Raw genomic sequence first — 15,787 nt, 5'->3', positions numbered from 1 at the left:
CGGTTGGATCAAAATGAATATATTAAAATCAGAATGCTATGATATCAATGGGACACTGGTACAATTTTAACTGTAATGAAGCTGGTGGAAATGACTGCGAGAAAATTCAAAGGACCACTTATCTCCATGAATGTAGATCAGTAGGATTTTTGTCCTTTTTTGATGGGGGAAATTTTAACATGGATGAGTGTGTGGGTTTAGGTGCTGGTAGGGGAGGTACATATGCACATACATACAAATTAGGAGCAGGAGTAGACCATTAGGCCCCTTGAGCCTGCTCCACCACTCGATAAGATCATGTCTGGTCTGATTGTGGCCTCAAATCCACATTCCACCAAGCCCCAATAACCTTTGACACCCTTGTTAGTCAAGAATGTATCTACCTCCTCCTTAAAAAATTCAACACTCTCTGGGCAAGAAAGAATTCCAAAGATTCATGACTCTCAGAGGAAAAATTTCTCCTCATCTCTGTCTTAAATGGAGAAGCCCCTTATTTTTAAACTATGTCCCTTAGCTCTAGTCTGTCCCATAAGGGTAAACATCCTTTCAGCTTCCACCCTGTCAAGTCCCCACAGGACTTTCAGTAAGTTTCAGTAAGATCATCTCAATCTTCTAACTCCAATAGATACAGGCCCAGTCTGCCCAGCCTCTCCTCATAAAATAACCCCTCCCCAGCCCAGGTGTCAGTTGAGTGAACATTCTCTCAACTGCTTCTAATACTTTTATATATTTTCTTAAATAAGGAGACTAAACTGTACACAGTACCCTAGGTGTGGTCTCACTAATTCCCCATACAACTGTAGCAAAACATTCCTGCTTCTATATTCCATTCCCCTTGCAATAAATGATATTATTCCGTTTACCTTCCTAATCTTTTGCTGTACCTGCATATTAATGTTTTGTGATTCATGTACCAGGACACCCAGATCCCTCCGTACCTCAGAGTTCTGCAATCTCTCTCTATTAAAATAATATGCTTTTTTTTTATTTATCCTGTCAAAGTGGACAAATTCACATTTTCCCACATCATACTCCATCTGCCAAGTTTTTGCCTACTCACTTAACCCATCTATGTTCCTTTGCATGTTCCTTATGTCCTCTTCACAACTTACGTTCCTAACTATCTTTGTGTCATCAGCAAATTTAGCAACCATACATTTGATCCCTTCATCCAAGTCATGGATAAATTGTAAATACTTGAGGCCCCAGCACTGATCCTTGTGGCACTCCACTCGTTACATCTTGCAGCCCGGAAACAACCCATTTATGACTACTTCCTGTTTCATGTCCATGTCCAATTTTCTGTCCATGCAAAATGCTTCCCCCCACATGATGAGCTTATTTTGAACAGTAACCTTTTATGTGGTACCTTTTGCATTCCTTTTGGACATCTGGGCACAGCACATCCACAGGTTCCTTTTATCCACGTTTCTTGTTACTTCTTTGTTATTTCCCTTTCACAGAACTATGTAGACACTGTTTGATTGCACTGAGATTTTCTATGTACCCTGCCATAACCTCCTTAATAATAGATTCCAGCTATTTCCCTATGACAGAAGTTAAGTTAACTGGCCTGTAGTTTCCTGCTTTCTGTCTCCCTCCTTTCTTGAAAGGAGTCGTCACATTCGCTGTTTTACAATCTGATAAGAACTTTCCAGAATCCAGGGAATTTTGGAAAATTAAAACCAATGCATCTACTATCTCAGTAGACACTTCTTTTTGGGCCCTAGGATGGAGAAAGCTGCAAAAAAAATCAGCACATCAGGAAGCCGGCACCAACCAGTCCACTTCCGCAATTATCTTCAGCATATTAGGCTAGTTATGCACAACACCCTTGGGAGGAGCATGTTGCCTATTAACATATGCTAATCACTCGATTAGAGCAATATTTCTATGCACATTTAACATCATATCGACAAAGTCCCCAGGCTTCCAGAAACTTGCCATGGAAAGCAAAGTGAGAACACAATGATATTTGAGGGGGCTGATTAAAACACAAGGTAATACTGCAATAAATACTCTGCACCTTTAGGAAAAAAGATTTTTCACTGTGGTTATGCTGGAAGCTGGAAAGTAGAGAGGGATGCAACCCCATGGCTTTAGCAGAGGTAAAGGAAAGCTATTCTTACTGCTGCTCTGACTGCTGAGAAGCTCTTGGCCAACAGTCTCCGGGTCTTGGAACCTGTGAAGGCCCCAGCGAAGCCCGCTCCACCTGTACCAGTGAATTATAGATTCGGTCATCAGGAAACCAGGTAGTATGTGAGCTACTGGGCTTGTGAGTGGGGTGGATGGGGAGTGCTGGTGGGAGATGTGGCATTGGGATCAGGTGAGAAGTGAAAGCATTTTGACCGCAGTCCCCACTTCCATGTCTCCTTTCATCATCATTCTTCTTCTCAAGGACAATCTGCACTTCACTGCTAGCACTGTGCTGGTGAGGAATTTTGAGTATATCAGTAAGATGCTACAAGACCAAGACTAAGGTATCTCTCATTCTACATAAGCAGCCATATACGTTGGGCTCCTGAGTATTCACAGCCATGGTAAAGGTTCACATGAGCTCATTTGACTCCCTTGATGTTCCAGAGAGTTGGCCACTCTATGCCAGGAAGAAGCCATCCTCCCAATTCCCTGCGGCATCAACCCGTTCATGCCTGAGATGGACTCTCCTTTCTCTCTACAATTGCAGACAGTGTGCAGGAAAGGCCTGGAAGTACATTGCAGACTTTCTGCTACCCTTCAATGATTATCCTTTCATCAATGGCTGTCAAGGCACAGCACCAGTTCCAGGTGAGCAAAGCTTAGAGGGCCATGCCCACCAATGTAAACCCTACACAGTTGAGCCTGCCACCACATTCTGCTCTGCTAATTTGTTAAATGTGAGTCACCATGTGAAAATTCAAATTGCTGTCTCATTGGTCCCACTTCAGTGTGAATACTTGAGCTGGTGAATGTTAAGCATGAGTCCTTAGAGAGTGCACCCTCAAAAGGAAACAAAGAGAATCACTCCTGGTCAAAATGATTAAAGATGAGGTTGCCCCTGACAGCTCTGACACATCTCCTCATGACTCTGACACCTGGGAGAACTTTGTCCTCCTCACATTCTTCTCATCATCCTCATCTAAGGAGATTGGTAGCTCTTCCATGTCCTTGATTTCGCTACTTTGCAATGCCGAGTCGTGCAAAGTGCAGCAGGCGACGACAATCCTGGACACCCTCTGTGACACATATTGCAATGCTCCACTGGCCTGGTCAAGGCATCACAAGCATATTTTGAGCAATCCTATGGTCTGCTCTATGATTGCCCTTGCTGAGCTGTGTGCAGTGTTAGAACGCTACTCTGCAGGGCTGTGGGGATTAAGTGCTGGTGTCGTAAGCCAACAGCATGAGTCATGATAGCTCCCTGGGAAACAAGCACATACCTACATATTATTTTTCCAGTGGTCACAGACAACTTGAACATTAAGGGAGTGAAGCCCCTTCCAATTGACATTTAATGAGTATTCATGGTATGCAAATGAATGGTAAATAGGTTCCTGCCACCAGGCAGCATGTTGCCTGCTTCACGGCTGACACGCCACCCATTTTATATCACAAACTCAATCCAACATTGGGAAACTGAGATTTCAGCTCTTACCTAATTAAGCCTGCTGCATTTCCAGCTCTTACAAGCCCTATTAAATACTCCCCAAAGAGCCTCCAAAGGGATACAGATAGATTAAGTGAGTGGGCAAAAATTTGGCAGCTGGAGTATACCGTGGGAAAATGTGAGGTTATCCACTTTGGTAAGAAAAATAGAAAAGTGAAATATTATTTAAATGGAGAGAGACTGAAGAACTGTGGAAGAGCTGTGGTACACAGGGATCAGGGTGCCCTCATACATGAATCGTAAGAAGTTAGCATGCAGGCACAGCAAGTAATTAGGAAAATAAATTAAATGTTGGCCTTTATTGTACAGGGGATGGAGTATAAATTAGGGAAGTCTTGCTACAACTGGACAGGGTGCTGGGGAGACCACGTCTAGAGTAATGCATACAATTTTGGTCCCCTTATTTAAGAAAGGATATATTTGCCTTGGAGGCAGTTCAGAGAAGGTTCATTATGTTGATTCATGGAATGAAAGGTTTGTCCTTATGAGGAAAGGTTGAGCAGGTTGGGCCTATACTCACTGAAGTTTAGAAGAATGAGAGATGATCTTAATCAAACATGGAAGATTTTGAGAGGTCTTGACTCGGTAGATGCTGAGAAAATGTTTCCCCTCATGGGAGAATTTAGAACTAGGGGGCACAGTTTCATAATAAGCAGTCTTCCATTTAAGACATAGATGAGGTGGAATTTCCATTGTCAGAGGGTCATTAATCACTGGAGTTCCCGCCATGGAGAGCAGTGGAGGGTGAGCTATTGAATATATTCAAGGCTGAGTTAGAGAGATTATTGATCCACAAGGAAATTGAGGGTTATGGGAGGCAGGTATGAAAGTTGAGTCAGACCAACCATGATCTTATTGAATGGCAGAGCAGACTTGAGGGGCTGAATGGCCTACTCCTGCTCCTATTTCTTATGTTCTTATTCTGTTGGGACTTCCACTTCCTGAATTCTTAGAATGAGGCAGTAAGTGGGTTTTTCCAATTTTAATGCCTCACGCCAGACAGCGAGGATTAAAATTGAGGCCGCTATATAACTACAGTTGTTTGTGTGGTCAATAATATGCTTTTATATAAGTTTAAAAAGAAAAATGATAAAATTTTAAAGAGAGTAAAAATTATACCTGAGTCTGATAACAAGGCAGAAATCCAACTGAGGGACTGGGATAGTTTACATAAAGGGTAATAGATACTTGGGAGTGATTATAAGGCTGGAATCCAATCATTGCTTTTAATAATGACATAAAGTGAAAGAATGAAGTTCAATGGTTTTTAATCATCACTTGAATCCTGAAGTTAGATACAGTTTAGTACCAGTTATTGATTTATAATGCAGTCAAGCACTGCTTATCCAAATCCCTCACCAATAAACTGAATCCACTTTATGCAAAGTGGAAGTTGGGAGAAATGTCTGTTGGCTGCACCTCATAGTAGAAATGCACCAACATCTATTAAATACATAATACCGTCAGCAGGATTAAAAGACTTGCATTTAGCCAATTGACTGTGGGAAGCCAGCACACAGATGTCACTCTCCTTTGATCCAAGCTAGACAAACTATAGCTTGCTCAATATAATTTACAGAAGACACTCAACAGACTATCCAGCTCCAAATGTAATCTTAGGCAGAGTCCTTGGAGTAAATATTAAATGGACAAAAAATCATGCGAAAAGGTTCTTGGAATTTCTGACATGGAATCCTGACACATAGGGCTGAATTTTCCGGCTGACGTGCGGGTGAAGTGCTTAAAATGTCGCACTCGCGTCCCGACATCAGCGCGCGGCATCATGATATTTCGGTCGGTGGGCAGCAGCGGGACGCGCACCCGCCATTAATTAAAGGCCTCATTAAGGCCCTTAACTTGCCAATTGTTGAGGATTTTGACGGGCCCGTGCGAACTTCAGGTCGGCGCACGGGTCCAACGGGCAGGCGGGTAGGAGATTTTTTAATAAAACTCATGCACTGGCGGGATATGGGGACTCAGAGGGGTTGTTCATGTTTTCCATGAAGTTTTAATTGCAGAAAGTGTTTTAAAATTGCCTGTTTGATTGTTAGCAGTTCACATCGATTTCCAAGAGCTTTTTGTGTACTTTGAAACCAGTCTGCAGACAGTAATCTTTCTCAGGCCTGCAGCTTTCTGGAGGCCTCCATTTAGCCTGGGGATATGGGTTCTGACATCTCCACTGGAGGCAGCTCCTCTGAGGAGGAAGGGAGGGATAGAATAAGGAGGAGGTCAGGACTGGACAATCAGCCTCCAGGGGAGCCACCTTTGGGAGGCCAGGCTCAGGCACAAGGGGCGCAGGACCAAGAGGTTGTCCAAGGTGCAAGGGGCCGCAGACGATGCCACTATCCTGCTGTCAGGGTATACAGGCGGCGAAGCAGCTACCTCAATATGACTGAGGTGCAGTGCCGAAGGAGGCTCCGACTGTAATGGGAGACAGTCAGCTACATCTGTCAGATGATTGGCCCTGAGATATCTCCTAGCTGTGTGGGTGGACACCCCATGCCAGCGGCTCTGAAGGTCACAGTTGCCCTCCACTTCTTTGCCTCTGGCTCCTTCCAGGGCTCGGTGGGTGATCTTTGCGATGTCTCCCAATCAGCTGTCCACACTTGTGTCAAGCAGGTTACAGACTCTCTGTTCAGACGGGTATTGTCCTTCATCCACTTCCGCATCGACCAGGCAAGCCAAGCACAGCGAGCCAGAGGCTTCACGGCCATTGCTGGCTTCCCCCGTGTCCAGGGTGCAATAGACTGTACACATGTGGCCGTCAAGGCGCCAGCAGGTGAGCCCGGTGCCTTCGTCAACAGGAAGGGCTTCCACTCCATGAACGTGCAGATAGTGTGTGATCACAGGATGCTGGTTCTACAAATCTGTGCAAGGTACCCAGGCAGCTCCCACGACACCTACATCCTCAGACACTCCCGGGTGCCGAGGCTCTTCAGTGCTCCAGCCTGGCTGGATGGATGGCTACTGGGTGACAAGGGCTATCCCCTCAGAAGGTGGCTCATGACGCCTCTCCGCCATCCAAGAACAGAAGCTGAGCAGCGGTACAATAGGAGCCAGGGCACCACAAAGGCTGTGGTGGAGACAGCCATCGTCCTTCTCAAGATGCGCTTCCGTTGCCTGGACCGCTCAGGGGGCGCACTCCAGTACCCCCCAGATCACGTCTCTGTGATAGTGGTAGCATGCTGCGCTCTGCACAATCTTGCGCTGGAAAGGGGGGACGCAGTTGACGATGAAAACCTTGACGCCCTGGATGAGGCTGCACATGATGAATCCAGCAGTGCCTCAGAGGATGAAGAAGCACAGGGCAGTGATGAGGGGCAGTATGCTGACCCACTATTACACCAAGGAGGCAGGGACACCCGGGACAATTTAATCCAGTAAGGCTGATGTAAGCATGGTCAGTACCCGTTTGCCCACCCAGCGTGCGCCAAATGCCCAATGCAGTAACGACAGTAAGATGTAGGGGGGGGGTGGGGGGGGGGGGGGGGGGGGGGGTGGCTCAATGGCTAAGGCTGCCTTCTGGGTCAAATGGCCAAGGCCGACATGGTACTCACCCGTCCAGAGCGCAGCAAATCATTGAATCTTTTGCAGCACTGCGTGCCTGTGCGCCGCACATCATCATGGGCACTTACAGTGTCATCCACCTCCTCCCACGCCTGGCTGGTGACATGGGGGTGCTCTCCTCCTCCCATCCTCCGGATACAATATACCCCGACGGCTGGACACCTCTTGGAGGAGGACAGCAAGGCATGCATCGGAGAATCGAGGGGCACACTGGCCCTCCGATGGCCTCTCCTGCAGCCTGCCCCCCTCCTCCTGCTCATGCTCCTGTCCTGTGACAGCTGCCTCTCTCTCTCTCTCCGAGTGGCCATGGTGCACCGCCTCAAGCAGGCTGCCTGGCCACTCTTTATACAGACTGCCGGCTCCCCATTGGAACCGACGGTCTGAGCACGCCCTCCCCCGCTACTATTTTCCCGTTCTCCACGGGAGTCGCTAACCCGCTGGGCAGGTCTTCATTGGCCCGCCTGCGGAAAATAGTGGCGCGGCCCGTTTCAGTGGCGGCAATCGGCTACCCGCCCGCCAAGGGCAAAATTCTGGCCATGAAGTTCTGGAGCTGATGATCAGATTTGTTTGTCTCATTGTTAAATCTTTTCAATTTTTAAAAATAATATTGCATTCTTTGGCTGACAACTGTTTACTTATAAATAAAGACAAAAATATGTTTTAAAAACTGCAATCACTGAAATAAAAATTGAGAAATATGGAACTATGGCAGGTCCATCAACATCTGAAAATTAAGATTTCAGGTCTGATCAAGGATCTGCACCTGAAGTATTTACTTAGCTTTTTTCTTTGCAGAAACGCGCTGCGTATTTCCATTATCAACTAGTTACGATATTACAACAGTGACTAACTTCAGAAGTAGTTCATTGGCTTTGGGGCATTCTGAGAGCATGAAACTGATATATAAATACAAGTTTCTCTTTCTTTTCCCTTTTCAGTTTTAATTCTTTTACTCCGTTGCCAAATTCTTCTATCAAATTCCCCCCTTCAGGAAAAGACAGAGCAGCACATTCAGAAAATAATACATTTCTCTGTCACTCTACACCACAAGAGGAATATTTTCTCTGCCTGGAGAGTGTTAACATTTATAGATCAGAAATGTTACTGGGGCAGCAGTTGGAGTTCTTTCAGTTTTTGCTACAGCTCTGATGAAGCTGGAACTTGAGATTCGGCTAAAAAAGGAGAATTCAAGCCTTGCAAAAGGTGGTTATTTTGTAAGTGAATGTGAATTCCTGTTTCACTAATTGAATTCAGCGTTCAAACTGTAACTATCATACCGAGCAAAGTTTATTGATATCATACAGCAGAGAGACTTACTTCATGCTTCAGTATTTTTGTTAACTATCAGAATACCTAATGACAAAGAATTAGCTCAGCTCTTTCCCTTTTGGATATGAGAGAGCAATAAAACAAAACATGTCCACTGTGCTAGGCTGATTACCAGCTGAGAATCGAGGCTGACAAAATAGCTACAAAGATGCTTTTGCATTGATTGAATACCAGTGATGACAATGCAGTCAACAGCAATCTAGAATTAACAGGCTGGTGTCAAGTTACGAACATAGGAATATAGGAGCAGAAGAAGGTCATTCAGCTCGTCGAGCCTGCTCCGCCATTCAATATGATCATGGCTGATCATCCACTTCAATGCCTTTTCCCCACACTATCCCCATATCCATTTGTTATTTTATTACAATTGTGTGTGTGTGTGTGAATACATACTACATCTACGTGTGTGTATGTGTGTATTTAAATACCTCAGTACACACACAGCAAGCCAACTTTTCAATGAGTTTGTTAAGAAGGCTTTGGTCAGGATTTTCCCATGGAAGTCAACAAACCTTTTGCTAGTCCGTCAAATTTTCTGTCTCACGCATGCCAATTCCCGCCATGGGCAAGACCAGGAAATTCTGGCCCTTGTGTTTGAAACAAAGTGAAAATAAGACAAACACTACATTGCCACCTGAAATTAAGGCAGGAATGGAGGTGGTGAGTGGAGGGGGAGGTCGTGGCATAGCGGTATTGTCACTGGACTAGTATTCCAGAGACCCAGGGTAATACTCTAGGGACCTGGGTTCAAATTGCACCACAGCAGGTGATGAAATTTGAATTCAATAAAAATCTGGAATTAAAAGTTTGATGATGACCATGAAGCCCTTATTCTAAAAACCCACCTGGTTCACTAATGTCCATTAGGGAAGAAAATCTGCTGTCCTCACCTGGTCTGGCCTACATATGACTCCAGGCACACAGCAATGTGGCTAACTCTTAAATGCCCTCTGAACAGGGCAATTAGGGATGGGCAATAAATGATGCCCTAGCCAGTGATTCCCTAATTAACAAATAAAAGAAATTGGAATATTTTGCACGCTGTTATTTTGTTTTTGTGAGAGAAAGAAACATATCTTACTTTTCTGGTTTTAAGTCCCTATAAATGATCCCAAGGCCATGAAGGTGGTCTAAAGCCAAGGCCAGCTCAGCTAGATAGAATTTGACATCTTCTTCTGTAAACATCACCTACAGGAAGAAAGCCATGCAATTAGTGTTTAACTGGCTATTTGACACCTTAAGGATATTATTCTTATCAAATCATCAAATCCTTTATAAACCCTGAGTACAGTATAAGATGTTTAAAATGTCAGTCATACAGGAATGGAATACAGTCCTTCAGATAAATTATTTAGTTCTAATTGATCCCAGGAACTCTTCAGTTTTTTAAAGCATCCGTTATCATGTAGCATCTCCAAAACTGGTTTCTTCTGCATTTTGATATTGCAAAGAGGAATAATACTAAATTATTGTTCCCAAAATTGCATAGGCACAGATATCAGCAGCTCCACAGGAATTAAGTCTTGGAGTTATAGAGCAAAAATTTGCACTGAGCAGGTGGGCATGCGTCCGACCTGCTCGAGCGTAAAATGATGCGTGATGATGTCGGGCGAGCATCCTGCCATCACTGCGCACTCGCGTGATAGTTTGGTCGGTGGGCACGCGCGGGAGTTGGTATCGTGCCTGCCGACAATTAACAGGCCTATTAAGGCCATTAAAGTTATAATTGAATTAAATTTTTCGCTGCCCATCCAAGCTTACGGTTGGCGGACAGGCGTAAAGGCCAAGCGGCCTTTGGATTTTTTAGGAAACCTCATCCTCGGGTGGGATGAGGTTTCCAAGAGCAATTAAAAATTGAATAAAAATTTTTAAATTTCAGTTATAACATGTTCCTGCTCATGTGACAGAGTCACATGAGGGGACATGTTTTTAACATTGCTAAGTTTTTATTTCTGATTTTTAAAATCTTCAGCTCCCTGAGGCAGCTCTGTGCCTCAGGGAGCTTTCATTGCGCGCACTCACGCGCATGCACGAACTTCCACACTCACCCTCCTCCTGCCCTCAACTCCGGCAATGCTGAGTGCTGCGGCACGCCTTTCACGTTGGCTGGCCGTTAACTGGCCAGCCAGCGTGAAATCGGTGTTGGGGCCCAAACGTGGGCGGCGGTCTGCTTCATGGCCGCTCCCGGGCCACCCACCGCGCCCACCTGACAAGGTAAAAATCTTGGCCATAGAATCATTAATAGCACAGAAGAGGCCATTTGTCCCATCCAGGCCATGCCAGCTCCCTGTGGAGCAATCCAGTCAGACCCACTCCCCCACTCGATCCCTTGGCTCTGCAAGTTAATTTTCTTCAAGTGCCCATCCAATTTCCTTTTGAAATTACCGATTGCTTCTGCTTCCACCACCCTCGTGGGCAGCAAGTTCCAGGTCATTACCACTCATTGCATAATAAAGTTCTTCCTCATATTCCCCCACACCTCTTGCTCAAAACCTTAAATCTCTATCCCCAGTCATTATGCCATTAGCTAATGCGAACATTTATCCCTTGCCTATCTTATCCAAACCTGTTATTATCTTGTACACTTCTATCAAATCTCCCCTCAACAATCCCTGACTTTCCAACTTGTAACTAAAATCCCCCATCCCTGGAACCATTCTGGCAAATCTCCTTTGCACCCTTTCACAGACCCTCATATCCTTCCTAAAGTGTGGTAACCAGAACTGAACTCAATACTTTAGTTGGGGCCAGCTTAGTTTCTGTGCTTTTGTACTCAATTCCTCTATTCATGGAGTCCAAGATCGATTATGCTTTGCTAATTCCTTTCTCAATATGTCCTGCTGCCTCCAAAGATCCTTGTATGGGCTGGATTTTCATGGACTGGAGGTGTGAAAATGGTGGCTAGGACCCAATTCTGAGATTCCCAGAGCATTCCCTAGGTTTCCAATTTTCACCGGTTCTTGTTTGGGCTGTGGGCCTGCACCCTGCACTCCTGACCTGGCTGACTTCATTGCTGAGATAGGCATGCCCTAGTCCTCTGCAATTTTCCTGGAGTTGGGCCAGCTTTTAAAGAACTCATGGTTCATGCAACCTCAGAGGTATTGTGAACCATAGTCTGGATGAGCAGACCTTTTGAAAGGTAAGTTCAAAAGGTCTTACCCCTGCCTGCATGCCAAGCTATGCCCCGCCAGCCACCACCATGACCCCATATACCCTCCATGCCAAGCCATGGCACTTCCATGCCCATTCAACCACTATACACTTTGTATAGGCCCAATGAAACTTGTAGGAGTGAATTTTTCCTATGGCGGGCGGGCTGGGCGGGAGTGGGGCGGGCGCAGAGTCGATCACCATCCGTGATTGGCTGCGCGCCGCCATTTTACGCAGGCGAGCCAATTAAGGCCCGGCCAGCATAACACACGGCCGGTAGCTCTCAGCCCTACCTGTGCGGGTGAAGGGAGGAGGGAAAGTCGGGGCTTGCACTCTTTCACGCATGTGCGCGAAAAAGCGCAGCAATCTCCCTGAGGCACAGAGCTGCCTCAGGGAGACTGAATGGATTACAAAACTTTATAATAAAGTAAAAATTTATTTAAACATGTCCCCTCATGTGATAGTGTCACATGAGCTGGGACACGTTTGTTATGTTTATAAAATTTATTTAATTATTTTATATAAGCTTCAGGAAACCTCACCCCGCCCGAAAAACGCAAAGGCCACTTGGGCTCTTTGCCTGCCCACCAACCCTAATGTCTGACGGGCAGCATTCTAAACAGGTTTAATTACTTTTTTAATGGCCTTAATAGGCAGCTGACAGTTCAGCGGGCGTGCAGCCGTCTCTGGTGCATGCCTACCAAACAAAATGTCGAAATGACGCGTGATGAGGTTGGGACGCTCGCTCGACGTCAACGTGCGTCATTTTACGCATCGGCACGTCAGGCCCGCCCCCACACGCCGACGGCAATATTCTGCCCATAATGACAATAGTATGTGTTTAAAAAAACTTTAAAAAGTCATTCATTCTTAAAATTGTTTTTACTTCAGCCCAATAAAAATGTCAAGCATCCAGACTGTTTAAAGTATCAACAGCAGAAACTTCAAGCACTTGAAACCTCTTCGTTTTGTGCAACTAAATGTTGTAAAATTGACAGAATGGATCAAACAGCCAGAGCTGTCAATCAAGCAATGTTTTCCCTGAGGCACAATTGTTTCTTTGCTCTAATGGATGTCTGGGCTCTCAGCTAAGAATATGTAATGAGGAACATTGTCAATGCATTTTGTCACTTAAATGGGGAATTTTATTCAAAGCAACTCTCTATTTGCTCTTGGGGAATTATGTTTTTGAAAGATAAACTTTTCTCTCAGTAACAGAAAATGTATCTATTGAAGGGAAAAATAAAACATTTTCATCAACCCATACTGGTTCTGAACTCATGGGGCTGAATCTTCGGCCTGTCAAGCGGGGGCGGGGCCCACTCGCCGAGGCGCAAAATGATGCGTAGTGACATTGGGCGTGCGTCCCAATGTCACAGCGCGTCATTCAGACTTTCAGTTCGGCGGGCGTGCACGTGAGTTGGCTGAGCGTCCGCCGAACTGTCCAAGGCCTATTAAGGCCGCTTAACTCTCAATTAAAGTAATTAATGGAGCTGCCCGTCCAATCTTAAGGTTGGCGGGCAGGTGAAGAGCCTAGGCAGCCTTCGCATTTTTCATGGAACCTCATCCACAGGCGGGATGAGGTTTCATGAATGATTTTAAGTTTTGACAAAAATTTTTATTGAAATGAATGCACATGTCCCAGCTCATGTGACAGTTTCACAAGAGGGGACATGTCATAAAAATTTTCTCACCACTTAATTAAACTTTTTGGACTTAAAACTAACCTCCCTGAGGCACCTGTGTGTGTCAGGGACATTTCTGCACTCTTTCGTGCGCATGCGTGAAAGAGCGCATTCCCAACTCAGGCAATCCATCCCCCCACCTGCACAGGGAGTGCACAGCACTTCCGGGTGCACGTCATGCTCAGTGGGCCTTAATTGGCCCGCCCACGTCAAATGGTGGCACGGACCCGATCGGGGGCATCAATCAGGTCTGTGCCCGCCTTCATCCGCTCCTGCCCAGCCCACCCAACAGGCAGAAAATTCCGCCCATGGTTCCAGGAATGAAAGAGCAGCATATTAATCCATTGTGCCACCTGGCTGCTATTGCTATATTGTGACATTAAAGCTATATTCATTTTTATTTCGTTTAATATTTTTCAGCTAGGTTGAATCCTAAATTCCATTGCAATGCTCACTATAAAATGGATCTTTCAGATAAGATGTAAAACCAGGAACCCATCTTACTGTTTTGTTGGTTCAGGTGAATGTAAAAAAATCTCGTAGCACCACTGGAAGAGGAATAGGGAGTTCTACACTATCTTTGCTAACTTGTGCTTCTCAACCAGCACAACCAAATACAGATTAATAAGTAAAATCAACCAAATTAATTGCTACAAATCAAACTTATGTGGCTTCAGATGCCTCTTTATTTGTTGTACCTTTACTATTTGTTTTTGGTCAGATCCCACTTGCTGATCGCCTATGTGACAATAGTGGCTCACAAAAAAATGTTGTATGTGAACTGCTCTGAGACAAAGGATTAGTGAGATTGCAATAAAAACAGTAAAATGCAACAATTCCTTTGCTGTTATCGTCATCACAAAAAACTCTATCGGTTTTCAAACTTGCTTAATAACAATGATGAATTGCAACATTTGCAAAAGCAATTAACCAATATATCTCGAAATGAAACTGGGTATTTGATCAAATTTGGTAACTCTACTAAACCATCTATGGACATACATCATTCTGGGCCTGAGGTGCACAATTGGGTCTTGGCAATAGATTTCTTGAAATAGCGGACAATAAAATTTTGCCAACATACCTCTTTGGATAATCTTGTAAAAAGATCACCTCCTCTTAGAAAATCTAAAATCAGATACAATTTTCCTTCAGTCTGGAATGCTGCAGGTGAGGCAAAAAGGAATGAATCTGATTTGATTATTTGTTTAATAACATTTAAAACATAGAAACATTAAGAGAAAGTGATTTTAAGGCAAGGAGCAAATCCAGGGAGAAATTAAGAAAGCAGGTAAAAAATGGGAAAGTGGCTAAATATGAAGTAAATATAACCGAAGAAATAGAAACGTTTTATTGACTGGTAGCAAAGATGAGGAAGAGCTCCAGCAAAGTTTGGAAAATATTTCTGCACATCCAGGAGACAGTAAAAGGACTACAATATTATTCAGTGAATAGTTCAATGAGCTAGACATTCATTGCTTGAGAAAAAAGCAGACGAACAATGAAATAAGCATGTATGTTTCTCAAGATGGTAAAACACAACAGAAAACATTTACTATTTACAGCAGATCTATCTGCATTCTGAACTGAGAAGTCACCAACCAGGATTGCTTCACAGTTCAGTTTGTTGAAAAGAAAATGATTATTCTGGGTCCAATGTTTCGTAACATGCCAGCAAATTCAGGGGATTAGAAGATAGACCATGAGCTGCAAATCTCCAGAATTTCCTGGTCGGCTTACACCTATTCACCATTTGCTTCACACAATAGTTTCCCTGTTATTTTTAGGAACTTGCTGGATTTGCAGATTAATTGTTCATTAAACTTGCCACAGGAAGTTAAAGCAGGAATTTAACATTGTAAAACCCTTTGTAACTATATGATCATTTTTAATGCAATACTGATCAACCTCCCTGGCCCAGAAAGAGAGCAGTTTAAACTGTTCAATCTCATTGTTGCATGTTAGAGTATTTTTTAAATTTCCTTTCTGCACTTTTTTCTCTCTGTGTAAATCCAATCTCAATTTCTTTCTCTTTATTTCTCTTTCTATACCTATTTTACACTAATTCTACCTCTTTCTCTTTTGTTTCTTTTTCTTTCTCAATCCTCAAATCTCATCGGTTCAGAGATGTTGGTCTCATTGTTCATTGGGATTCCAGATGCCCTGTTGCCCTCATTGAATTGTCCACTGGCTCCGAAATTACCCATGCCAGTTTTGAACAGGAGACAAGTCTGCCAATTGCTAATGAAGCCTAGAAATTAAAATAACCTGGGCTTTACTTTCAACTCTCTACAGAAGATACCCGGCACCTTGCCTGCTCTGAGCATATCCTGAGTTGGGGATTTGATCTTTTTTACACAGAGATGTGTAGAGGAAATGAACAGTGGGGTTTCAGGTGCCTAGATTAACA

The 15,787-nt window shown here is 44.3% G+C and overlaps 1 protein-coding gene across 1 annotated transcript in view; it reads right to left on the bottom strand.

Moving 5' to 3' along the window:
* Window positions 1-15,787, bottom strand: part of LOC144690122 (ribosomal protein S6 kinase alpha-2) — a 435,548-nt gene that overhangs the window by 153,598 nt on the left and 266,163 nt on the right. Inside the window, exons 5-6 of the mRNA XM_078557599.1 lie at window positions 14,462-14,541; window positions 9,624-9,730 (exon numbers count right to left, since the gene is read on the bottom strand). Of these exons, the coding sequence (XP_078413725.1) occupies window positions 9,624-9,730; window positions 14,462-14,541 (187 nt within the window). The remainder of the gene's footprint in view (window positions 1-9,623; window positions 9,731-14,461; window positions 14,542-15,787) is intronic.

The sequence above is a fragment of the Cetorhinus maximus genome, chromosome 14, assembly GCF_964194155.1.
Source record: "Cetorhinus maximus chromosome 14, sCetMax3.hap1.1, whole genome shotgun sequence".
Classification (NCBI taxonomy): domain Eukaryota; kingdom Metazoa; phylum Chordata; class Chondrichthyes; order Lamniformes; family Cetorhinidae; genus Cetorhinus; species Cetorhinus maximus.
The sequence above is the reverse complement of the archived record's forward strand: the minus strand, read 5'-3'. Positions and strand labels throughout refer to the sequence as shown.